Source organism: Neophocaena asiaeorientalis, unplaced genomic scaffold (genome assembly GCF_003031525.2).
Source record: "Neophocaena asiaeorientalis asiaeorientalis breed wild unplaced genomic scaffold, Neophocaena_asiaeorientalis_V1.1 scaffold268, whole genome shotgun sequence".
Lineage (NCBI taxonomy): Eukaryota > Metazoa > Chordata > Mammalia > Artiodactyla > Phocoenidae > Neophocaena > Neophocaena asiaeorientalis.
Window position 1 is genome coordinate 11,123,634 of NW_020173979.1, and position 25,584 is coordinate 11,149,217.

At 39.3% G+C, this 25,584-nt stretch overlaps 1 protein-coding gene across 4 annotated transcripts; it reads right to left on the reverse strand.

Annotated features, from left to right (window-relative positions):
* Positions 1-9,332: 9,332 nt before the first annotated feature.
* Positions 9,333-25,202, reverse strand: MAT2B (methionine adenosyltransferase 2 non-catalytic beta subunit). Of its 4 annotated transcripts, none has more exons than XM_024753362.1 (7): positions 22,707-22,808; positions 16,921-17,115; positions 15,490-15,604; positions 15,149-15,301; positions 12,318-12,511; positions 10,989-11,102; positions 9,333-10,470 (listed from the first exon to the last, which is right to left on the reverse strand). In XM_024753362.1, exons 1-7 carry the CDS (start codon positions 22,767-22,769, stop codon positions 10,300-10,302), a joined length of 1,005 nt encoding a protein of 334 aa, XP_024609130.1. In that variant the 5' UTR covers positions 22,770-22,808; the 3' UTR covers positions 9,333-10,299. The 4 variants fall into 4 exon arrangements, with proteins under 4 accessions (XP_024609130.1, XP_024609129.1, XP_024609131.1 ...); XM_024753361.1 differs by having other exon boundaries at positions 9,351-10,470; positions 15,490-15,634; positions 22,707-22,857; XM_024753363.1 differs by lacking the exon at positions 22,707-22,808 and adding an exon at positions 25,106-25,202 and having other exon boundaries at positions 10,300-10,470; positions 15,490-15,634.
* Positions 25,203-25,584: the final 382 nt, after the last annotated feature.

Consider the following 25,584-nt stretch of genomic DNA (forward strand, 5'->3'; position numbering starts at 1 on the left):
AAAGCACAATAAAGTGACAGAAATGAAATGCAGGAAACAGGAGACTCAACACAGGAGAGACAAAGGAAATTCCAGGACAAGAGAAGGGAGATCAGAAAATACAGGGCAGCAAGTCCAGACTGGAGCAACATGACTAAAGAGAGTAGGCTGAGAGCTATCTCCAAGATGGTGTTTGCAATCCTATCATCTTTGTTTTAAACCTGAGAATGTCAGATGAGTCTGGCCCAGTTTGTTCTGTTTCTCCTCTGCCCGACATGCTGTGAAGCCTGGAATTGGCGGGGATCTTCATCTTAACCTCAAAGAATAAGTGCTACCTACCTCTGACAGCTAGATGGTAGGCCACAGCAAGCTGAGAAGCAGAAAACACAGAGCAAGCCAGTCCCTGTTACCACATTCTTACTGGCCTTCCTGACCTACTCAACAGTAGTTGGTCCAATTTTCCCAAGACTCATTCACACCCTTGCCCACTGTAAACTTGCAGGAAAGCCGAAGTCAAAGACATTCAGTAAATCATCTCCTGGGAGCTGTCACTTTGCAGTAGCAATATTATCCTTTTCTTCCCTAGCTGTGTGCTTATTATCCGTTTTTCAGAACTAAATAATATATAGTTGGGGGCTTCCGGGAAGATGGCGGAAGAGTAAGACGCGTAGATCACCTTCCTCCCAACAGATACACGAGAAATACATCTACAACTGGAACAACTCCTACAGAACACCTACTGAACGCTGGCAGAAGACCTCAGACCTCCCAAAAGGCAAGAAACTCCCCACGTACCTGGGTAGGGCAAAAGAAAAAAGAATAAACATAGACAAAAGGATACGGACGGGACCTGCACCAGTGGCAGGGAGCCGTGAAGGAGGAAAGGTTACCACACACTAGGAAGCCCCTCGCCGGCGGAGACTGCGGGTAGCGGAGGGGGGAACGCTTCGGGGCCGCGGAGGAGAGCACAGCAACAGGGGTGTGGAAGGCAAAGCGGGGAGATTCCCGTACAGAGGATCGGTGCCGACCGGCACTCACCAGGCCGAGAGGCTTGTCTGCTCACCCGCCGGGTCAGGCGGGGCTGGGAGTTGAGTCTCGGGCTTCGGTCGGAGCGCAGGGAGAGGACTGGGGTTGGCGGCGTGAACACAGCCTGCAGGGGGTTAGTGCACCACGGCTAGCCAGGAAATGTCTAGACCTGCCGAAGAGGCAGGAGACTTTTTCTTCCCTCTTTGTTTCCTGGTGCGCGAGGAGAGGGGATTAAGAGCGCTGCTTAAAGGAGCTCCAGAGACGGGCGCGAGCCGCCGTTAGCGCGGACCCCAGAGACAGGCATGAGACGCTAAGGCTGCTGCTGCCGCCACCAACAAGCCTGAAGGCAAGCACAGTTCACTCTCCACACCCCCCTTCCGGGGAGCCTGTGCAGCCTGCCACTGCCAGGGTCCCGGGATCCAGGGACAACTTCCCCGGGAGAACGCACGGCGCGCCTCAGGCTGGTGCAACGTCACGCTGGCCTCTGCCGCCGCAGGCTCGCCCCGCCTCCCTTCCCCTCCCTCCCCTAGGCCTGAGTGAGCCAGAGTCCCCGAAGCAGCTGCTCCTTTAACCCTGTCCTGTCTGAGCGAAGAACAGACGCCCTCCGGTGACCTACACGCAGAGGCGGGGCCAAATCCAAAGCTGCCCTGGGGGCTGTGGGAAAAAAGAAGAGAAAGGGAAATCTCTCCCAGCAACCTCAGAAGCAGCGGATTAAAGCTCCACAATCAACTTGATGTACCCTGCATCTGTGGAATACATGAATAGACAACGAATCATCCCAAATTGAGGAGGTGGACTTTGAGAGGAAGATTTATGATTTTTTCCCCTTTTCCTCTTTTTGTGAGTGTGTATGTGTAGGCTTCTGTGTGAGATTTTGTCTGTATAGCTTTGCTTCCACCATTTGTTGTAGGGTTCTATCCATCCGGGATTTTTTGTTTTCTGTATCTTTTTTATTTTTAATAATTATTTATTTTAATAACTTTTTATTTTACTTTATCTTCTTTCTTTCTTTCCTTCCTTCCCTCCTTTAGATGACGAATCATACCAAATTGAGGAGGTGGACTTTGAGAGGAAGATTTATGATTTTTTCCCCTTTTCCTCTTTTTGTGAGCGTGTATGTGTATGCTTCTGTGTGAAATTTTCTCTGTATAGCTTTACTTCCACCATTGGTCCTAGGGTTCTATCCGTCCGTTTTTTGTCTTTAATTTTTTTTCTTAATAATTATTTTTTTATTTTCATAGCTTTATTATATTTTATCTCACTTTATTTTATTCTACTTTATCTTTTTTTCTTCCTTCCCTCCTTCCTTCCTTCCTTCCTCCCTCCCTCCTTTGTTTTTCTTTCTTTCCACGTGACCGCCTGGAGTGGTGGGATATGGAGGGTGGGAGGAAGGGAGATGCAAGAGGGAAGAGATATGGGAACATATTTATATGTATAACTGATTCACATTGTTATAAAGCAGAAAGTAACACACCATTGTAAAGCAATTATACTCCAATAAAGGTGTAAAAAAAAAAAATATATATATATATATAGTTGGAGATGCATACATAAATTATAAATAAAGACAATCAAGACAGTGACTAACACAAGAGTCACAATACTACCGCACACCCATTAGGATCACTACTATCAGAAAAACAGAAAATATCAAGTGTTGGCAAGGCTGTGGAGAAACAGGAACCCTTGCCCTGTTGGTGGGAATGTAAAATGGTGCAGTCACTATGGAAAACAATATGGTGACTCCTCAAAAAATTGAAAAATTGAACTAGTGTATGATTCAGCAATTCCACTTCTGAGTATGCACCTCAAAGAATTGAAAGCAGGGAGTTCAAGCGCTATTTGACACCCATATTCACTGCACCATTACTCACAATAGCCAGGAAATGGAAGCAACCCAAGTATCCATGAGTGGATGAACAGATAAACAAAATGTGTACATACAAACATGGAATATTATTTAGCCTTAAAACTGAAAGAAACTCTGTCACGTGTTTCAGCGTGGATGAATCTTGAGAATATCACACTAAGTAAAATAAGCCAGTCACAAAAAGACAAATACTGTACAGTTACATTTATATTACGTACCTAGAATAGTCCAATTCATAGAGAAAGTAGAATGGTGGCTGCCCGGGGCTGGGGGAGGAGGGGATGAGTTGTTGTTTAATACGTATAGTTTGTTGTGCAGAAGCCCTGGAAATTTCTTGATGAATGTACTTAATACTACTGAACTGTATACTTTATGTGTATTTTATCACAATATAAAAAAAATTTTTTTAAGTGAAGATAATGGTTACCTCTGGAGGGAGAACCGGCACTGTGTATAATTTTGTAATTTGGTGTGTCAATTTGGCTAGGCCAGAGGGTACCCAGATATTTGGGCAAACATTGCTCTAGGTATTTCTGTGAGGCCGTTTGGATGAGATTAACATTTAAATCAGTGGACACTGAGTAAAGCCCTCCATAATGTGGGTGGGCCTTATTTAACCAGTTGAAGGCCTGAATAGAACAAAACGACCAGCCACCCCTGAGCAAGAGAGGGACTGCCTTCACACTTCATGTGCAACATTAGCTCTTCCCGATTCTACCACAGACCTCCTACGGACTCAAACTGCAACACCGGTTCTCCTGAGTCTCCGACCTGCAGGCCTACCACGCAGATTTTGAATTTGCCAGCCTTCACCAACACATAAGCCAATTCCTTATAAAAATCTCTCTCTACATATATATACATGATATTGGTTCTGTGTCCCTGGAGAGCCCTAATTAATACAGGTACAATAGGGGAAAGGCATACAGAGAGCTTTTAAGATAACTGCAATGTTCAATTTCTTAACCTGGGTGGTAGTACATAAGTGTTTATCGCTATTCTTTAAACTGTACATACATTTTATGCACCCTCTGCATGTAAGATTTTTTTCACCATTAAAAATACTTTTTAAAAAAAAATCTTAAGATTGGGATGAAACCCAATCTATTCACCAAAGTTCACATGTAGATCTCTTAACCCTTCAAGATTTTAAGTAAATAACCTGGGCCCGATAAACCTCTCTGTAGCTGAAGATAATTAGATTGGCTTGGCAGAGTTAAGTGGATCATGAATGATGGATCTGAAATGAGTCATTAAAAACTTAAGAATGTTTAGAGGTTGACATTATGAAAGATGACTATCCCTCAGGCTGCTGAGAGACATGTTATCAAACCAGATAGAAAGTGGTGCCATCTCATATGGTCTTAGCTCATATAGCACGTATTTTTTTTCCATCATCCATCCTCGTCCTTTAGTTTCAGTGTGAATTCTAACTACAGAAGAACATTGGTTCTGAATGCAAGAACCCTCATCACTCTTCCAACTATCCAATGACTTATTATGTACCAAGCACATAAAGTCTGGGGTGAGACAGTATAAGGAGAAAAAGAGATTATTCCCCACCCTTCAACATACCCAAGTGTTTGTCCTCTCCTGAATAAGTTTAGCATCTCATATTAAGATGTTTTGAAGCCTCTAAGTCAAGTTTACGTTTTAAAGGTAACTTTTTTTTTTTTAATGTAAGATGTGGATTTATTTAGAGAGAAACACATTCCACAGACAGAGTGTAGGCCATCTCAGAAGGCGAGAACGGCCTCAAAGGTAACATTTTTTGAGTTCTATAACAAAGTACGGAAACACTGGAATTGCCCAGTAACACGTAGTATGTTTTTCAAAAATTAGATTGGAGATGGAGACCACGGAAAGCAAACAATCGTGAGTGTGAGCTGAGCAATTTCACGGCCATCTTTTGATATAGATCATCTGCAAATAAATATATGAATTTTAATTTATCCAATTTCCAGATATACAAGTACATGCATATAAATTCACGTATCTTGTCATCTGTGTGGCAAAATACAGAAAAGCAATTTCAGAAGTTGTTAGGCTAAACAGTTATAAAAATAATTTACATTATTTTCAATTTTTCAAAATTTTATTTCTAAATATAAAAGTATGTTCATTGTAGCAAAGTACTACTAATGATATGGTTTTCAAAGAGATAGGATTTAATTTAGACTCCAACAGTAATTTATTCCAAAGGTTTTGCGATATTGGCAAGTTGGATGTTTCCTTCCTTCCTTCTGAAAGTAGCTAAAATGATTATTTCGTATTAAAACCCATGCAAAATAAGCAAATACTTTGAGGTAGGACAGTGTTAGTTTAAGCCTGTAACATAAAAATAGTCTGATTAGGATGCATTCTTTTCCTCACACATTCAGGTCCATATCTCAAGGAGTATTCCTATTTTGGTAATGAATTTTTTTCTGAATTCATTCCTACTTCACAGACTGATACACATTCAAGACCTGTAGCATATACTTGTCATCTTATAGGTATACTCTGTGGACATACAACAGAATAGAAAATCCCACAAACTTGAAAGTTTTAGACAATGAGCTCACAAAAAGCATGCTCTAAAGATTCCACACAAATAACCGACTCACTTCGCTATACAGCAAAGACTGGCACAACACTGCAAATCAACTATAATTTAAAAAAAAAAAGCACAAGACTAAAGATTCCATACAATCAAAAGCACATCAGTAAGGGGGCTTCCTTGGTGGCGCAGTGGTTAAAAATCTGCCTGCCAATGCAGGAGACACGGGTTTGAGCCCTGGTCCGGGAAGATCCCACATGCCGCGGAGCAACAAAGCCATGAGCCACAACTACTGAAGCCCATGTGCCTAGAGCCCGTGCTCCACAAGAGAAGCCACTGCAATGGGAAGCCCACGCACCACAACGAAGAGTAGCCCCTGCTCGCCACAACTAGAGAAAGCCCACATGCAGCAACGAAGACCCAATGCAGCCAAAAATAAATTTTTAAAAATTTTTAAAAAGCACATCAGTAAGAAACTGATTAAAGAAAAGAGTTCTATAACAAAGTACGGAAACACTGGAATTGCCCAGTAACACGTAGTATGTTTTTCAAAAATTAGATTGGAGATGGAGACCACGGAAAGCAAACAATCGTGAGTGTGAGCTGAGCAATTTCACGGCCATCTTTTGATATAGATCATCTGCAAATAAATATATGAATTTTAATTTATCCAATTTCCAGATATACAAGTACATGCATATAAATTCACGTATCTTGTCATCTGTGTGGCAAAATACAGAAAAGCAATTTCAGAAGTTGTTAGGCTAAACAGTTATAAAAATAATTTACATTATTTTCAATTTTTCAAAATTTTATTTCTAAATATAAAAGTATGTTCATTGTAGCAAAGTACTACTAATGATATGGTTTTCAAAGAGATAGGATTTAATTTAGACTCCAACAGTAATTTATTCCAAAGGTTTTGCGATATTGGCAAGTTGGATGTTTCCTTCCTTCCTTCTGAAAGTAGCTAAAATGATTATTTCGTATTAAAACCCATGCAAAATAAGCAAATACTTTGAGGTAGGACAGTGTTAGTTTAAGCCTGTAACATAAAAATAGTCTGATTAGGGTGCATTCTTTTCCTCACACATTCAGGTCCATATCTCAAGGAGTATTCCTATTTTGGTAATGAATTTTTTTCTGAATTCATTCCTACTTCACAGACTGATACACATTCAAGACCTGTAGCATATACTTGTCATCTTATAGGTATACTCTGTGGACATACAACAGAATAGAAAATCCCACAAACTTGAAAGTTTTAGACAATGAGCTCACAAAAAGCATGCTCTAAAGATTCCACACAAATAACCGACTCACTTCGCTATACAGCAAAGACTGGCACAACACTGCAAATCAACTATAATTTAAAAAAAAAAAGCACAAGACTAAAGATTCCATACAATCAAAAGCACATCAGTAAGGGGGCTTCCTTGGTGGCGCAGTGGTTAAAAATCTGCCTGCCAATGCAGGAGACACGGGTTTGAGCCCTGGTCCGGGAAGATCCCACATGCCGCGGAGCAACAAAGCCATGAGCCACAACTACTGAAGCCCATGTGCCTAGAGCCCGTGCTCCACAAGAGAAGCCACTGCAATGGGAAGCCCACGCACCACAACGAAGAGTAGCCCCTGCTCGCCACAACTAGAGAAAGCCCACATGCAGCAACGAAGACCCAATGCAGCCAAAAATAAATTTTAAAAAATTTTTAAAAAGCACATCAGTAAGAAACTGATTAAAGAAACTGTGATTCACTTGATACAAGGGAATAAATGCAGCCATTAAAGATACCTAGATGCTTCTCTTTGGTGCTCTCCTGGTTCATGGTGGACTGCAGGGCTGCTGATGCAGTGCCTTGTGGGCTGCGAGAAGGTCCTCAACCAGGTGCAGTGGCCCACATGGTAACTGGCATCAGTGCCATGGCCCAGGGGTCAGGAATGCTCAACTGGCTCACAGAAGCCTGTGGGGTAAGCGGGGGAGCAGAAGGGACTTGGTGTGATGAGAAGAATGGCTCTTATAGTTGATATGAATGTTGAAAATAATGGGAGCTAGGTTTCTCATTGTCAGAGAAAGGAACTACAAATACGAGAAGAGGGAAGCTAAAATAAACCCTGTGGAGCAACATTAGAATTGGAGGCATTGATGTGAATCCATGATGTCAAAAATGTCAAGTCATGAAAGAGAAAAAAAGACTAAGGAACTATTCTAGACTGAAGCTGAAGCAAGATGGTAACAAATGCCATGAGTAATCCTGGATTGGACAGACTTACAAAGGACATCACTAGGACAACTGATGAAATGTGAATAGGGTCTATGAATTAGAGGATAATATTGTATCAATGTTAACTTCTTAACTTTGATGGTTACATTATGGGATATGTGGACATGTATTCTTACTTTTAAAAAACATACCTTAAGTTTATATACTAAGTAGGTGATTAGGCATCATGACTCCAACTTACTCTTAAATGGTTCAGGGAGGGACCTCCCTGGTGGCACAGTGGATAAGACTCCGTACTCCCAAGGCAGAAGGCCCGGGTACGATCCCTGGTCAAGGAACTAGATCCCACATGCACACCGCAACTAAGAGTTCACATGCCGCAACTAAGGAGCCAGCGAGCTGCAACTAAGGAGCCCACCTGCTGCAACTAAGACTCAGCACAACCAAATAAATAAATTTTTTTAACATAAAATATAATAAAATAAATGGTTCAGGGGAAAATACATGTATCCTGTGCGTATATGTAAAAGAAAGAAAGAGAAAATGATAGGAAAAATACAGCTAAATGCTGACAATTGGGGAATCTGGAAAAAGGGATTACAGGCATTCTGTATGGTATTATGGCAACTTTTCTGAGACTGAAATTTCAAAATGAATAGAAAAAAAAAGACATTCTTTGTAACTATATAAATTCTAAGGCATAGTAAATGAAAAACAAAAAAAAACACTAAGTGCAGAAAAATGTATGTTATGCTATGTAAATAAAGAAAGTATGGTGAGAGTATGAACACGAATACGTATGTCATGAGACTATATTCTGATATAGGTAGAATGCCTCTGAAAACATGCCAGAATCTTATCTACACTGGTTTCTTCCACAGATGAAAGGTAAGTGGCTAGAGAAGGATGAGAAAGTTTTTTTACTCTGAAAATTTGAATTCTGTACTATGTGAAATGAAGTAACTTAAAAAGACAAGCCAGAATGCGTCAGTGGTTGCCAAATACAGCTGCCAGGCTGGCTACCTTAGAAGGACCTGGGGAACATTTAAAGCTACATTAGCAGGCATCAATTCCAGAAATTCTGTTTCAGTGGGTCCAGGATAGGGCTCAGATAGCGGTAAAATTTCCCTAGTTAATAATAAAACATAGCATGGTTTGGGAACTGCTGCTTTAATCAAATCACCCAGACTTGATGCTCTCTAAATCCCAAATTCTAAGTAAATTAGGAAATCAGAAACAAATACTTTTTGTCTAATGAGAAAATAAGATAATAATATCTAGGGAAAGAATACTCCACAAGTGAAATTGGAAATTCTGAAACCAGGATTTACACTGAATTCCAAATAGAAGCCAAGTCTCACTAGTTACTCTACCTTTCTGCTCCCTTATTAAGGACCAAAAATATTGTGGAGGCTAAGGCAACCTGAATATCACTTGGTATAGAAAACACATTCAAATACTCTGCATTCTTCAAAAGGAACATTCTATGTAAATCTATTACAAGAGTATATAGTTATTTACTTTCCATTAAAAAAAGTCAGTGTGGGCTTCCCTGGCGGCACAGTGGTTGGGAGTCCGCCTGCCGATGCAGTGGACGTGGGTTCATGCCCCGGTCCGGGAAGATCCCACATGCCGCGGAGCGGCTGGGCCCGTGAGCCATGGCAAAAAAAAAAGTCAGTGGACACAACAAGTAAACACAATATCTGTAACATTCTAGATTTCAAGTGGTATGTTCACCAGGGTTCATTTTATTATTGTTTTATATCTTAATGTATATTAACTATATTCTCTTATATGCATCAGATATTACATGATAAGAAGGTAATTGTAAAAAATTAGAGCAACAAAACAACAGTTCTGATATCTGGTCCTTACATTTAAAAAAGAGAAGTAAATACAAGAAAACTAAGCATTACCATGCCAGCAGTACATATTTATTATTATTCATGAATGGTCAAGACTTACAAGGCCCATTACTATTAGTATAACCACACATAAGAAATACCACTTAGTGACATGGAGTGAAAAGGACAGTTTCATATATATTAAAAAAATACATACACATACACACATTCTCTCTCTCAAAGGCTCACCATTCACTGCTACAAAAGCAGGAGGCATCAAGCGGCAGGAGTTCCGATATACATAACAAGTTGAAACATCTCAAGCATAAAAACTACACTTAAGTTGCAAAAATAAAGTTTCTTTCTTCAAACATTTTGATCTGAGCTCAAGCAAAGCAAATAATGAACACCAATGATTTTTTATACTATTTAACATACTTTAAAACATAAAAGGATCAACAGATACAAAAGTCCTGAAAATGTAGGGGTTATTTATAGGAATGAACAATGCATTTCATCCAAAAAAAGTCTACAGCAGATGTGTTTCATCCTGGCTCTCAAATATTTGAGAATCATAATTTACTATATTCAAACAGCAAGTTAAGCCAGAACAAAATGATAAACAGAAAACTCATTACTCCAAACAAGGCATTACTGCCCTTGGTTTCCTTAGACAGTTTCACTAGTGCAAGAGCATCATTTACCTGAAAGATCTTGAGTCACAATTAAAGAGCACTCATACAAAACTATTTCCTTTTTTCTTTAAAAAGTGCCACATACTTGACTTCTCCTTTAAAAAAAAACAACAACACACATACACTAATGAAAGACCGTTTGTCTCCATCTTTTGTCAATGAGGAAAGGCCAGAGTGATTCTTTGATTCCAATTCGAAATGGTGTTCGCTGGCCAATGCCTAAGGTCTCCAATTTGGAGCAATCAAGCTGAGCGTTTCTTGGACGTTGTGCTCCTAAGACAGGACTGTCAGTTATCTTTAAAACAAAAACAAAAAAATAAAAAATAAGAAGCCTCAGGCTGAAGTTTTACATTCGCTACTTCCCTTTGCCCTCTTGCCCTCAGTGCAAGAAATCAGATTTGATCCCTGGAAAAATAAATAAAATGTCCACCACAATCAAGACAATACTTTTTCTATAAACTTCACCAATACTCATGGGCTTCTTTATACATGGTAATTTAGAGAAAATTAACAATAGAAACTGCCAAAATACAAGCAAAGTTCACTTTGATTAGTACCAGAAAATAAAGTTATCCAAAACTTCCAAACAACAAGAAAAATGTTACCCATAGTACACACTGTAGTGATAGACCTGGACTTCCAAACAGTAAGGTTAGCTTGGTTTTTTTTTCTTGCCCACGCCTCAAGGCTTGCAGGATCTTAGTTCCCCTACCAGGGATTGAACCTGTGCCCCCTGCAGTGGAAGCGCCAAGTCCTAACCACTGGACTGCCAGGGAATTCCCAGCAAGAAGGTTTTAAATGCCATGTACTTACCGGTCTTAAGTGGCTGCTGGGGAGGTTGAAGGTGTCTGCAATTGCACACGCCATTTCATACTTAGTCATCTGTTCATTGCCAGACCAGTGAAAGGTTCCCTTAATTGACGGATCCTGACAAGGACACAAAAAATTCAAAGCAGTTTCAAACTTTTTGAGTTGAGTGGAATGGCAAGTTTGACAAGAAAACTAACTTAAACAGGTTCAGGAAATAAAATGCATCGCTCCTTTCTGGAATGCTATACACAAGATATCTAAAATCAAATTCCTATAAATATCCCCAGCTAAACCAGAAAAGCAGTTTCTAGAATTTAGCCTTAAGAATTTTTTTAAATAAAAGTGTAAGTAGTTCCAATTTTATTTAGTGGGAATCCTAAAATGATTACAGATTTTTATGAAACACAGGCCAATTTAACAAGTATTTCCAACTATCCTAAGAAGCTAAAACCAAAACATAACAGAACCATTTTTCAAGATGAGCTAATCGGTTATAACATCGTTAAAGATTGTCATGGTACATATTTTTTTTTAAAAATATACAAATTTTGATGTATTAAAAAAAGTCATGCTACTATTAATATTCTAAAATAAATCAGTCTCTAATCTTTCTTTCTGTGGATATTCTATTTTTTCAAATGCTTAAAATGAACTACTATTCAAATATCCAAAAACAATTACAAATTATTCTTACACTGGCTGAAATGATAAATCCCTATGTAGCTTCTTCTCTGCCACTACCTAAATCTTAAATAGACATTATTTAAGACAGTCTTCTTAAAAGACATTAGGAGATTATTTTGTTACCCAAAGAAAAATACAAGCTTTCAGTTATCTTGCAATAAGAGCATGACAGATGGGGTCTACAGTATTTGAGAAATAAAATCAAACGTAACAGCAGAATACTTTTATTATTCATAAATACAGCCTACTATCTGAACTACTTTTGTTTGGTGTCCTTGTTAAGTTTTTAAAAAGCACTTAGAGGGCTTCCCTGGTGGCGCAGTGGTTAGGAATCCGCCTGCCAATGCAGGGGACACGGGTTCAAGCCCTGGCCCAGGAAGATCCCACATGCTGTAGATCAACTAAGCCCATGAGCCACAACTACCGAGCCTGCGCTCTAGAGCCTGCGAGCCACAACTACTGAAGCCCGCGTGCCTAGAGCCCATGCTCTGCAACAAGAGAAGCCACTGCAATGAGAAGCCTGCGCACCGCAACAAAGAGTAGCCCCCGCTCACCACAACTAGAGAAAGCCCGCACGCAGCAACGAAGACAAAACACAGCCAAAAATAAAAATAAATTAATAATTTAAAAAAGCACTTAGATTCTCACCAGCATCCTCTTCTCTGCTAACTGACGACACACAGTGGCCACATCTTTGACGTGTGTGGGGAACCGCTGCTGCCAGTGGTCCATGTTCGCAGACTTGTTGCTGAACTGCACTTTATCAAACATAACAGTCACGGCGCTTTCCTCAAGCTTTTCAACTTCTCCATACAGAACAGGAATTCTCAAAACAGCAGCTCCTAGAGTAATAAAAGCAGGTAATACTTCAAAGCTGACTGGTTCTTAAGTCTTGCTATAAGATCAAACTGTGCAGATTTAAACGACATCATCGCAGAAAACTTGCGATATACCAAAATGACACAGCTCACCTATTTAACAAATGTGATCCTGAATATTTTTTAAGTGTCTCTGTCATGTGGGTTATTTTTTATAATTATATTAATTAATTTCTTCATTATTGTGGCCATTAAAAATAAAACTGATCATGACAACTAAATGCAACAAGTGATCCTTGATTGTACCTAAAAAATAAATGCGATAAAGGACATTACTGGGACAAAATTCCTACACAGACTGTATTGTATTAATGTTAAATTTTCTAAGTGTGATAACTGCATCGTAATTATGTGAAGAACATCCTTGTTGAAGATACACAGTGAAGTATTTCAGAGTGAAGTTCAACTAATTCTCTACGAGTTCAGGAAGAAAAGAGTGTACATATAAAACACGTGGCAAAACATTAACAACTGGTGAATCTATATAAATGGTATATGAGTCTTCACCACATAGTCCTTGAAAACACTGACTAAGGAATTATGAAGTATTTCGATTTTATGTTGGTCAATACTGAGGGGTTACAACAGATTAAATAATTAACGCTTTAACTGAAATTTTAAAAAAACTATTTAAAATTAAATTAACTTATTGTGCAGCTGCAGACGACCTTTGAACAACACAGGTTTGAACTGTGGCATCCATTTATATGTGGATTTTTTTCATGTAGCACATCATGTACAAGACTTGAAGTGGACAGCCTATCCTTACATAGGCATAAGGTGAGTGACCTTTAATATAAAATTAATAACGTGTTAGTTTTCTTACTGTTTTATAACTTTGTTTTCCAAGAGTTACATTACCATACAGCATGCCTCTCTCTCATAATTGGAGCAACTCTGTTATCAGTCTACCACACAGGTAAGTGATTTTAGAAAAAAATATACCAGTATTTCTAACACTGTATTATGAATATGACTGTAATACTGTATATGCCATTTAAATTTTACAAAGATTCATTCATTAGTGTATAGGCTAGGCTACCATGAAACAATCATCGATTACACTAGGCTACCATAAAGCAATCATATTACTGCTTCTTCCTTATCAACGCCTGAATCATACCTGTAAATAATTACAAATTTCTCCTCACACTGTCTTTTCATTTTTGATGTGTAGTGTTAGTAATACGTGTAACATCTATAGTGTTTTGTATCATATAAGAAACAATGGGAGTACCCTGGTGGCGCAGTGGTTAAGAATCCGCCTGCCAGTGCAGGGGACACAGGTTGGATTCCTGGTCCAGGAAGATACCACATGCCATGGAGCAACTAAACCCATGCACCATAACTACTGAGCCTGCACTCCAGAGCCCGCAAGCCACAACTACTGAGCCCATGTGCCACAACTACTGAAGCCCACACGCCTAGAGCCTGTGCTCCGCAATCAGAGAAGCCACTGCAATAAGCCTGCGCACCGCAACGAAAAGTAGCCCCTGCTCACTGCAACTAGAGACAGCCCACATGCAGCAACGAAGACCCAACACAGCCAAGAAAGAGAGAGACAGAGAGACAGAGAGAGAGAGGGAGAGACAGAGAGAGAGAGAGAGAGAAGAAAGGAAAGGTTAAAGACGTGACTGTCCTGGGAATTATATTTTAAAAAAATACATATAACACACAAAATATGTGTAAATCGATTGTTTATGTTTTAGTAAGGCTTCAGTCAATAGTAGGCTGTGAGTAAGTCTTCGAGGAGTAAATGGATTTCCCACTATGCAGGGATTGGCAACCCTAATCCCTGCACTGTCCAAGGGTCAGCTATATATTGATAATATATTCAAGGATGATTTCCGAAGGATAATTTATAACACACACAAAAAAAACCCAAATGTGTTAGTATGTATATATACTAGGGGATGCTTCTCAGGGATGTAGTACAGTCTGAGGCAGGAGTTTTAGTGCAGGGGATCATTAAGTCAAATATTATGCAGCTACTGATATGAAAAAGATATTCCAGAGATGGTTCCTTAAGAACTGAAATGCATGTACATGGGGGGAGAAAAACCAGGTTACAAAACAACATGCACACAGGTTTAAAAATCCAAAAAAATACTTCCATACATAAGCACAGTTGGTGCTTCTCTCTCTGAGGGAGTATTGAGAGAACTCTTTACAATTTTAAATGTTTTTAAAAACCTTTTCAAGGAGGGTATACTTTTTATAATCAGTACATTTATGTTTGCGTATATATACACAAACACACAGGAAAAAAGAAAAACCATACAAATAACAGAATACCGCAATCCAAGAAAAATGATATTGACCTGTTTTTTGAAAGATTACAAAAATTTGTACTGTATGATTTGTTTTCTTTAACGATATTCCTGTACCCACTGATACTGGAAAAAGTCTGGAAGGATTCATAAATTCTTCAGGATTTCGAGAATTCTTGTTTTTCTTTTTTATTAACTGCATTCCCTAGTTTTTCTCCAATGATTTATGTTCCTTGACTAATTTTTTTTAATTAGAAACATATATATACATCATAAACAGAAAGGTATCCTCAAAAGCAGTCACGTACGGGGCTAAAGAGATGTGTCTTACCTAAATTGTTCTCCAGGACAGCCCTTTCTCCTTCTAATTTTGTTTTGCCATATAGATTTAGGGGACTTGGTATGTCTTCCTCTCTATAAGGTGGGTTTGTTCCATCAAAAACATAATCGGAGCTAATGTAGATTAGAAATGCTCCAACTGCAGCTACAAAAAAAAAAAAAGAAAGAAAAGAATCTATTAAATTACTACATGATATTACTGTTTACTGGAATTTGTAACAGCTTATTCATCATATATATAACAAATCTTTTATAAACCGTCTAAAAAGTTTAATCTTTACAAACTCAGCGATCACTCAATATCTTATGAAGATTTTATAAAGACAGCATTACCTGCTTCCTTTGCTAAGTTCCCAGAAGCATCCACATTAAGTTGAGAAGCAGCATCCGGCTGATTTTCGACAACATCTGGCCTTCTCTCTGCTGCACAATGTACTATGACATGGGGCTGGGAGTTCAGCATTGATGTGTTTTTAACCCAAAAAGGAATAAAACAGAAGAACTGTAGCCTTCCAACAGTAAATCAATTCATAGAAAATGTTTATTAAATCGACATTCCTTCAACTAAAGAATCATTGTAATTTTTAATGTAGTTTTGTCACACTTCCCTTTTTCAACGTTCAAACTTCCTGAAAGGCAAAGAGCAATTTAGCAATCCCCAGGCAAAATCAGACACAACTCTTGTTGACAACCATGCTTTTAAATCAAAAGAAGCTTCATCCCCCTAATCTGGGTGGGAGAAAAGAGCGATCATTTATGGAATTAACATGATCTAAATACTTAATAAGTCTATGGTAAAGGGAGAGGAATATCAATTGCAAATTAAATTCATAAATTCCAATCTCTTAAACCAGTCATTTAAAGATTAACCATCCATAAAACTTGTATTCCCAGTTGAGCATCTAAGTATGCCACCTATACGCTAAGCACCCTGCGAGAAGCAAGGATTTCACAATCTAATGCAAAAGACAGATATGTAAAGAGACTGTTTCAATATCATATGACCTATATCAGGACAGAGGAATGCAGAGGGTCCTTTGTAGAGAAGGGGCACCTACTTCCCAGAGGAGCTGAGTAAGAGCTAAGATTTGGGAAGATCAGTGACATTCAGGGCTCGTGTACCCACTCACCCAACTTCCTCCTTCTCAGCAATTGCTTGAGGAAGCATGATCTGAGAGCTGTTTTCCAACTTAAATGTGCATAGCTGGGATGGTTCTTAAAATGTAGATCCCAGGCCCCACCACACACTTATTGAACGAAAATCTCTCAGAGTGAAACCTAAGAACAAGTTTCCCAAGTGATTCTGATTTTCCTTGGATCATATTTTTAGAAAGAACCTGAACTTCTGATTTGATCAGAGGTGTAACAGAATCTAAATTTTTCTGTGACCATCGCCAACAAGTGGCTTAACCACTCTTGCCTTTGTGATCTCTAAAATGCAAATGAGAATATTTTGCAGTGTTGTAAGGTTTACAGATAATATTAAGAAAGGATTTGCATAGAAAGTAGTACTTAGAAGAATACTTCACAAACGTAAGCATTTTACAAAATGCTTCATTTTCTGCCTTTTGTCAACCTATGTCTCAACCTAATCTTTTATAAGGATGACATATTCTTATCCATGCCAAAAAAAAGTGCAGTATATATTATTGTTGCTTAATATGTTAGAGCTTTAAGTACAGTAACTTCCTTGAGAACAAGAGCATTTTTCAAGTCATCCAGACAATTATTAATAGTTAACTTATGTGTTAAAATAAACCATACCTGAAAATCATAAATGATGTGATGAACTGCATTAGAATCCAAGAGATTAACCTGCTCAAATTTTGGTCTTGCTCTTCTAAAACCACAGCCAACTGCATGCCAATTATTCTGTTGAAATTCTTTGTAAACAGCTCTGCCAAGAAGCCCAGTGGCACCAGTAATCAGAACCCGCCTGTTGGGGATGTTAACTTCCTCCTAAACGTGAAGCAGGTGTAAAAGGATTGTTTAATTTGAAAATAGTCTCTCAACGAAATCAGCCACCATCTTCATTCACTAAATATTTCAAGTCTTAATTGTATACTTCCTTTCCCATATCTATAAGCCAATTCTTAAGTTAGAACAAAGATTAATCAAAATGCATGGGTAAGTGTGTCACTTAAGAAAAAGTTTTGCCAGGGAGAAACTAAGCTCGTGCGCCACAACTACTGAGCCTGCACTCTAGAACCCGAGAGCCACAACTACTGAAGCCTGTGCACCTAGAGCCCGTGCTCCGCAACAAGAGAAGCCACTGCAGTGAGAAGCCCGCGCACTGCAACGGAGAGCAGCCCCCGCTCACCGCAGCTAGAGAAAGCCCACGTGCAGCAACGATGACCCAATGCAGCCAAAAATAAAAAATAAATTTATTTTTAAAAAGTTTTAATAATCTTACGCAAGAAAAAGAACCTAAGATGATACTGCAAGGAATCACCTAGTCAAATAGATTTAGATTTCCTGTGGTAATAATGGAAAAGCTTATTTTTACGATCAGTGATGTCCAAATTAGTAAAAAACAGCAATTACGTTCTTCCGTTTACAAAAACGCAGTTAGTTCTAAGCTTACTTACTTTATGGCCTGATTAAATACTGGGGCTATGTTCTGCTGATATGTTTCCAAATTGACATTTCTGGTCTTCAGTTTTTAATCTCAAGGTTTTTTTTCAAATCTCATTGACTTTATCATACTGTGATAGGTCTAAATTAGAGAATTCACATTTCACAGGAATTTATGTAGAAGAAAAATAAATTTGGTCCTTATAGCACTAACATTCTTTCTAAGTTTAACCAAACTGGTAAATATATTCCTGCATTAACTCTTCTTTTTTTTGTAAATACTTTCATTTGTATCATTTTTTTAGATTCCACATCATATAACATTCTTTTTTTAAACTTTATTTTTTATACAGCATGTTCTTATTAGTTACCTATTTTATACATGTTAGTGTATATATGTCAATCCCAATCTCCCAATTCATACCACCACCACCATCCATATTCTTGCATTAACTCTTAATTTACCTATTTAGACCAGTTAAAACAAATAAACAAAGATAGAGGAACTGGTCTGTGCTGCTATTGTGAAAGGAAAAATTCCTCACACACTGAAATTAAAAAGGAACTACTATTTAAGAAACAATTTAAGCTCTATGTTTACATAGAACTTTCCCTTCTTCCCAAGATAGGCAACACCGAATTTCCTCATACTCTTGAATTAAGTCAACATTTACTATTAAAAAACAACAAAAAGTTTTATTAAATTTTATCAACTTGAGGCCTTTTAAATTTCAAATGTTGTTATAGTCACCTAATTCTGAGCTGTCAAAAATCTTAAATATGCACACAATAACCTTTTTTGTGCACACAAAAATACTTTTTTTTCCTAGCCCTCAATTCAGCTAACTTAGAAGACTAAACATTTTTTTTAAAAAAGGCCACCCAAATCAAGTATTTCTATCATATGAAAAACCTGAAATGAAAGGGCTGACAGAGACAGTACAAAGATATTTTTTCCTTAGTTCAACCAATTTCAAGACATTTTAGATGTTAGAGAAAAATTCATCTATGCTCTCTGTTGCAAAACTTGCCTCTAAGCCAAATGATCTATAAAAACAAGGATTTCAGCCAGCAAAATATTTTCTTTGAATTTCTGGCAAGAAAACAACTCTACAAAGATTCTAATTGTAAAGAGGTTAAAACATGTCAAGTCTCGTAGAGATACGATCAGAAAACAATTTACACAGGATAAAGATCCCTGGGAAAATACTATAACAGAGCTATGATCTGGTTTCTTCTAAGTTTCTCACTTCACTCTAAAGAAGGAAAGGAATAGACAAGAGTTCTTAGATCAGTGGTTCACAGGCTTTATTCGCTGAGGACAGGAATCGACTGGAAGGCTTTCTTTCAGATCAAGTAGATTTGGAATGAGGCCTCGTAATTTGCCTTTGTAACAAGTTTCCAGGTGCCGATGCTGGTGATTTGGAAACTGAATTTTGAGAACTCCAGGAAAGTCCCAAGACCTTCCTAAAGATAGCTCTCAATCAAAGAAGTCAAAAAACTGCCATCTGCCTTTCTAGCAGCGACAACATCTTTCCCATTTTCCCCCTTAAAAAGGAAAACTAGAAGAAGTAGTTAAAGAACAAGCATCATGCTTGCAGTAACCACAAAATTCTTAAACAGTAAAATAAGATCTCTAGGTACTTCACTGATTGTGTGAAGCACATTTTTTCCTCATTTATCATCTCTGTTAAATGAATGAAATAAAGATGGTTTGGCAGTGTTTTTTTTGCTTTTTAGTGCATCTTAAAATAAGAGCCCAGATAATCTTATAATTGAGAGCATCTAAGATTTGATGAAATACAGTATTAAGTTACAAGCACAGCAATGCTCTTTAGGGAATATAATACCACTTAACTTTAAAAAAGGATGGGGGTTGCATGGAAAAAATACAACCTTACATCCTTATACCCTGGGATAATATGTAAGGTCCCTGGAAGAAAATATGAAACAGTCCGTGTTACCTAGTGGTCAGATGTCAATGCTCAAGAATTTTCTACGTTAAAAGAGCAGAGATAGGGCTTCCCTGGTGGCGCAGTGGTTGAGAGTCCACCTGCCGATGCAGGGGACACGGGTTCGTGCCCCGGCCCGGGAAGATCCCACATGCTGCGGAGCGTCTGGGCCCGTGAGCCATGGCCGCTGAGCCTGCGCTCCGCAACGGGAGAGGCCACAACAGGGAGAGGCCCGCATACCGCAAAAAAAAAAAAAGAGCAGAGATCTAAAGTACAAGCATTTTCTGAAACAAACGATTCTGCACAATCTTATATGTGAAAACTATCATGTGTTATATAAACCTACATCATACCTTTTGACCACAGGAGGAGTCCTATTAGACAGGCAGGGCAGATATCACTTCCGAAGTGAGGAACCTTGTCTACAGATGTTAAAGGTCTTGCCCAGAGTAAAAGGGAAAAGGTTGGAAACAGAACTTGGGCTCTTTTGCTTCTATCATCCAGCCAAATACATACTGAGTTTTGTCTCAATCCTTTGAACTTATACTGGGTTTCATGATGATTAACCACACTCTGTGGCATTGAGAAGTTACTCCATCTCTATTGATCTAACTGCCACACTCTGTGGCATTGAGAAGTGATTCCATCTCTATTGATCTAACTCCCACACTCTGTGGCATTGAGAAGTGACTCCATCTCTATTGATCTAACTCCTCACTGGTGAAATGAGGCATTTGGACAAGATGCCTAAGGCTCTTCCAGCTTTACAGTCCTACAATTCCATATTATCCTTACCACAGAGGGATCTGAATAGAGTGAAAGAAGGTTCATTTACTTAAAGTAACTTATCCTCTTTTCATATAGTTCTCTCTAGAGACTCAATGAGCACCTTTTGTCACCAGTATACAAGCCCAACAAGATGTTTTCATTTGGACTGCAAGTTTATTGGTGGTTAGCAAATAAAATACACATCACTCTGAAATTAAAAGAGGCCAAACAAAACTATCTCTTCTATATTTGACTCTACCTGAAGCTTCTTAAAACACACTATTTTGATTTTTTTCTTTTTAAAAGAGGAGAAATAGTCCTCTAAAAATTATTTTGGACCATTAGTCTGTAAATTACTTTAGTTCTACAAAACACAGGAATGTCCAAACACTTCAAGGAACTCTGAATAGAGGAACAAAAAGCTGTCTAGTTAACCCAAAGAATAATTAAGAGTTGAAGATACTCTGTCTGCCTGAAAAGTCTATTTTGCAATTTTTATTCTTATGGGTCAGGAATATTAAACACCACTTTAAGTTGCCCTGAACATATGTGCCTCTTATCCTATAAACTCTTAGATGTACAGAATTCAGTAACTTCAGGTGGCCAGATTTACAGACACCCCCCCAACAACAACAACAAAAAAACTTGAAAAAGTAAACACATATAAATAAATGAAGTGCTGTAGCTCTTACTACGCCATCAAATCAAATAATACCAAACTGTACAGGTAAAGGAAGATAAATGGCTCTTTCAAAATGGTCTAAACAGTACTCTGGAACAGAGGTTTCTACTTTAGCATACTTGGATTAACTTCTACTAAAAAATGTCCTAGAAAAAGTCAAGAGTGAAACAAAACAAGTGTCTAAAGAGGAATCTTCTTAAATGTTAGTGGTAAATGTAATTATACTTTGCTATTTTTAGAACCTCTTCAATTTGGCAAAGCTTCACACTGATTTATATGATTCTTACAACATTCCCCTTGAGGCAGATCTTTGAGGAGATACTCCTGGACTTTAAAAAACTTTAGATACCTAGGTGACACTTGTCTAACTCCTACTGGCATCCTATTGTACCCCACAGCCAGTATTATTAACAGGAACCACTACAGTCTATTTCTCAGACATAAACTATAAGACATGAGCAAGTTTTAATTCCGGTTTTGAGAGCAGCAAATATGTGCCAAGCTTTTGGTTGTGCAATTTTACTGAAGGAAAATCCATTTTCATTAGTCTACTGAACTCCTACTGTGAAAACTGATTAAGCTGTATATACATACATGTGCGCATATACACTGACATAAACAAACAATATGTAACATTACAGTACTCAGCATTGTTTGGGGTACACAGGAACAAAAGAGAGGTTTAAATTGCCCATTATTCTAACCTTACCCCCCAAATACCAAAACGATTTGAAACACTAAATCTGCTATATTTTGAAGGTGTAAGAATTCTGCATAATCAAAATAGCCATCACCTATGTCCTCTCTTATATCCTTAAGATATATTGGCCTGGGCATTAACATCTTCCTATACCCAGTGCTAGATACACTCTGTGGACTGATGAATGCTGGGGGGCCTGGAATTAAACAGGAGAGAATGGAGGCTCTCCAAACACAGTAGTAGCTTTCGTTTATGCAACCTCCGTAGTGGTTCAAATAGATCTGTATTTGAATCCCGGCTGCAATCTTACTGAATGAACTTGGGCCAAGGACTCGCCCTCTAAGCCTCAATTTTCTTATCTGTAAAATAGAACAAAACGAGTATGTCATAAATATGAGAACTAAAGTAAATAATGCATGTAAAGTGCGTAACACAGTGACGAGTTCAGTAACTTTTCAACTCCAATCCTGTTATTATTTCTGAAAAGCCACCTGGCCCCTTCTTTCTTAGAGATACGAACTGTTAAGACCAAAAGATACGAACAAAGGATGAAAAAGAAATTTAGAAATAATCAAAATTGAAACAGCTCTGAAAACCCCTCTCTGTTCCCGAGAGGGGAGACAGGAGAGTCGAAACTGAAACCCGACCTACTCTTTTCCCGTCACAGCGACTGAAAAAGAAAACACAGAAGGGTGTGCACCGAAGTAAACAAACTCGGCGGCGCCGCCCTCGCCGCCCGGGGCCTCCGACTCCGGCAGGAGGCGTCTGGAAAACCACTCGAGCGCCCGCTGCAAGACTCGTCCCCCTCCGCGCACTCAGTTCCTACGAGACGCACCTCTCCTCCCCGCCCCAAGACCCGGGCCGACTCCCTCACCTCCACCAAACGGCAGTTCCCGGGAACAAAGTGAATAGAGAGCTCCTTCTCCCGCCCCACCATGCCCGCCGTTTTAGCGCCGCCGCCGCCGCAGCGACCGCCACTTCCCCCAGCCCAAGATCGCCGCGGTCCGCAGCTCTAAAGCCCTCGGCCCGCCTCCCCTAGGTCCGGGCCAGCCCCCGCTCACCGCTTCCGGCTTCCGCCGCCAAGACCGCGCCCCTTGATTGGCCACGCTCCGCCGACGCCCCAGAAAGGGGACTGGCGCGCTCGGGACGCTCCCAGCCCACGCGCCAACTCTTAAAGGGAAACAAAGGCGCTGGTCTTAAGCAAGGAATGCGAGTTTTGTTTTGGGGCCGGGGGGGGGAGTGGGGGGAAGGAGGAGTTATTTATTTTGTGTGTTTTTCCTTCTCGACTAGGTAAGGATTGAATTGGATCGCCTAGACTTGAGCAGTGCATAAGAATCTACTGCATAAGAATCTACTGGGCACGTAATACATAAAGTGGGATAAAATAGTTTAAAGTCATGGTGGGAGGGGGGAGGCGGGAGGTGAGGGGGAAGGGAGGAAGCACAATGGACCTGTGTCTCTAGAGCATTAAGAGTGTTTGAGAGATTTAGAAAGACACTGGAATAAAAATGAAACTGTTGGTATCTGAGTCATTAACACCCCAAGAACCCATTTGTCTTTCCGGGATGCTAAGAAGTAGTACGTGTGAAATTCCAAAGATCTCAAACTAATTTTGACTAGTTAAAAATAAAAAGATGTGGGAGGCTGGGGGATGAATTATTTGGGTACCTCTTCCAAACGCAGATTCTCGGACTTTACCAGTATTTGCAGAATGAGCTGTGGTAGTAGAGCCTGGGACTTCTGGTAGATTTAACGGGAGTCCAGATCAGCCCTTGAGAAGCACCGCCTTACAGGCTGCAGCGTCGGGCTACACGAGCCGAACCTCCGCTACCAAGGAAAATTAAAGGAACCAGGGGAATATAGTAATACCGAACCTTCTACCACCTGGATCGGGCTTTTTTAAAGTGACCAAGACAGCTCTAAGCGTTGAGGCTGACCTAGCACTTAATTGCAACTGATTTCTCTTCCAGTTCAAACCCGAAAAGCCCCCCGCCAGCCGAGATGCTTATGAAATTTACTCGGCGGGTGGGGGGGAACCAGAGCATGGACCGCATAGGTTTGGCCAACTTTCCACCGAACAGTCTTGAGCGTTCTTGTCCAGGTATACAGGATACCAAGACCTTAAAAGTCGCCCGCAAACGTGATTACTGTTTGGATCTTTCTAAAACGACATTATTTTCATAAACCTTTTTTTGGTTTAATCTTAGAGCTCAACGCTAAGCAGCCTTTAAAAATTTTTTTCCCCATCTGAGTCCCGTGACTTTCCTTCCTACCCAACCCCCAACAAGAACTCATTTCCTTATTTGCATAAGCATAAAGTTTCTTTAGAACAGTAACAGAAGATAGCCTGAGGCCCCCCACTTTTCAATTTTTGTTTTAATCCAGGCTGTTAATCAATTTAGCATTACTTAGAGTCCTTGAGAGGAATGCCCCAAACACTAAACCATGCATAATCTGCAAACAACAAAGAAAATGTGTGGGTGGGTTTTGGGGGAGCGGTTTCAAGATCCTCTTGATCCTCCTCTCTTTAAGGAGCGGGAATTTTTGTGAAGTTTCTAGTTGCAACGTGTGATGCAGTCTGATCTTTCCAGGAAAAAAACAAAAATGTGTTCAACGCGAAAACGGTTTAAGGTCATGCATATGCAATTAGCATTTTGAGTCTCAGAGCAGCTTTATCTAGAGTGAGGAACAAATAGACTTTACTTGCCTGCGTTTGAGGATCTGGTTTCATGTTTGCCAGATAAAACGTGGGTATGGTTCCAGGGGCACATGTTCGTGTATGGGTTTTAATCATTCTTTTTAAAAATGGAAGTTTCTTTGTGAATAAAAACGCCACTGTTATACAGACAATATCCAAGTTCCTGTGGTGGCTAAGTCTATAAATTTAACGACAGCAATCTGGAGATAAAAGTTAGGTTAGCAGATTCATTTCATGCCAAGACAAAGAAAGGCTGGAGCACACAACTATAGATAAAAATCGTTATTTATATAGAACCTTCACCTACATCACTGCATTTAATCTGGTAAATGAAACTGCTGTTCTGTTTTGGATTTTATTTTTGTCAATTGAGACTTAGCTGAGCTCTCCATACAGCGTCAATAATTAAAGTTGCTTTATTATTCCAAGTCCCAAAGTTACACGTTTTAAAGAAATGAATGACACTTATTTGTTTTTTTACACACCCTTTCGGCTTTTACCAGACCTTCATTGGGATTCTTTTAAAGAAACTCTTAACTCCAGAATGCTTCTTTTCTTGAATAGCTAACTCTTACCTGTTCCATGTTCTCCGGCATTTCAGGCATGATTCCAAAATTATCTCAAGAAAAAGATTTAAGATGGGTCTCTGCCTCTGCCTCCTCGGGCTGGGTCTTTGTTCTGCCTGCAGAGAGCGCAGGCACGCGAAAACGTGAGCCACAGCTTCACTCGACCTTTGAAATTAGCATTTTGAGTCCAATCCCAGAATCTCGTGCAGTTTTCCACACTGCAGTAAACTGGCAGCTGATTCCCCGTGGCAATCTTGAAAATACCCAATGAGAAGTTTCATGTTTTATTGCCAGCCAAATGAAGGTCCATTATCAAAACCATTAGGAAAAACAACTTTTTTTTTTTTTTAAGAAATAAAGATGTAACAACAAAAACTTCCTGTGAAACCTTTTTGCAGTTTTCTCTTGCAAAAGAAAAGCAAGAGCCAGCAGTTGGAAAGCACACAGACTATGCAACTGATTTCTGTTCTGAAATATTTTATTGAGTT

Excerpts from the sequence above, each read along its gene's own strand:
- MAT2B (XM_024753361.1), bottom strand. The coding sequence starts at position 22,769 with ATGGTGGGGCGGGAGAAGGAGCTCTCTATTCACTTTGTTCCCGGGAAC. Across the intron at positions 12,512-15,148 it reads TGTCCTGGAGAACAATTTAG|GAGCTGCTGTTTTGAGAATT; the intron begins GTAAGACACATC and ends TTATTACTCTAG. Across the intron at positions 11,103-12,317 it reads TAGCAGAGAAGAGGATGCTG|GATCCGTCAATTAAGGGAAC; the intron begins GTGAGAATCTAA and ends TGTCCTTGTCAG.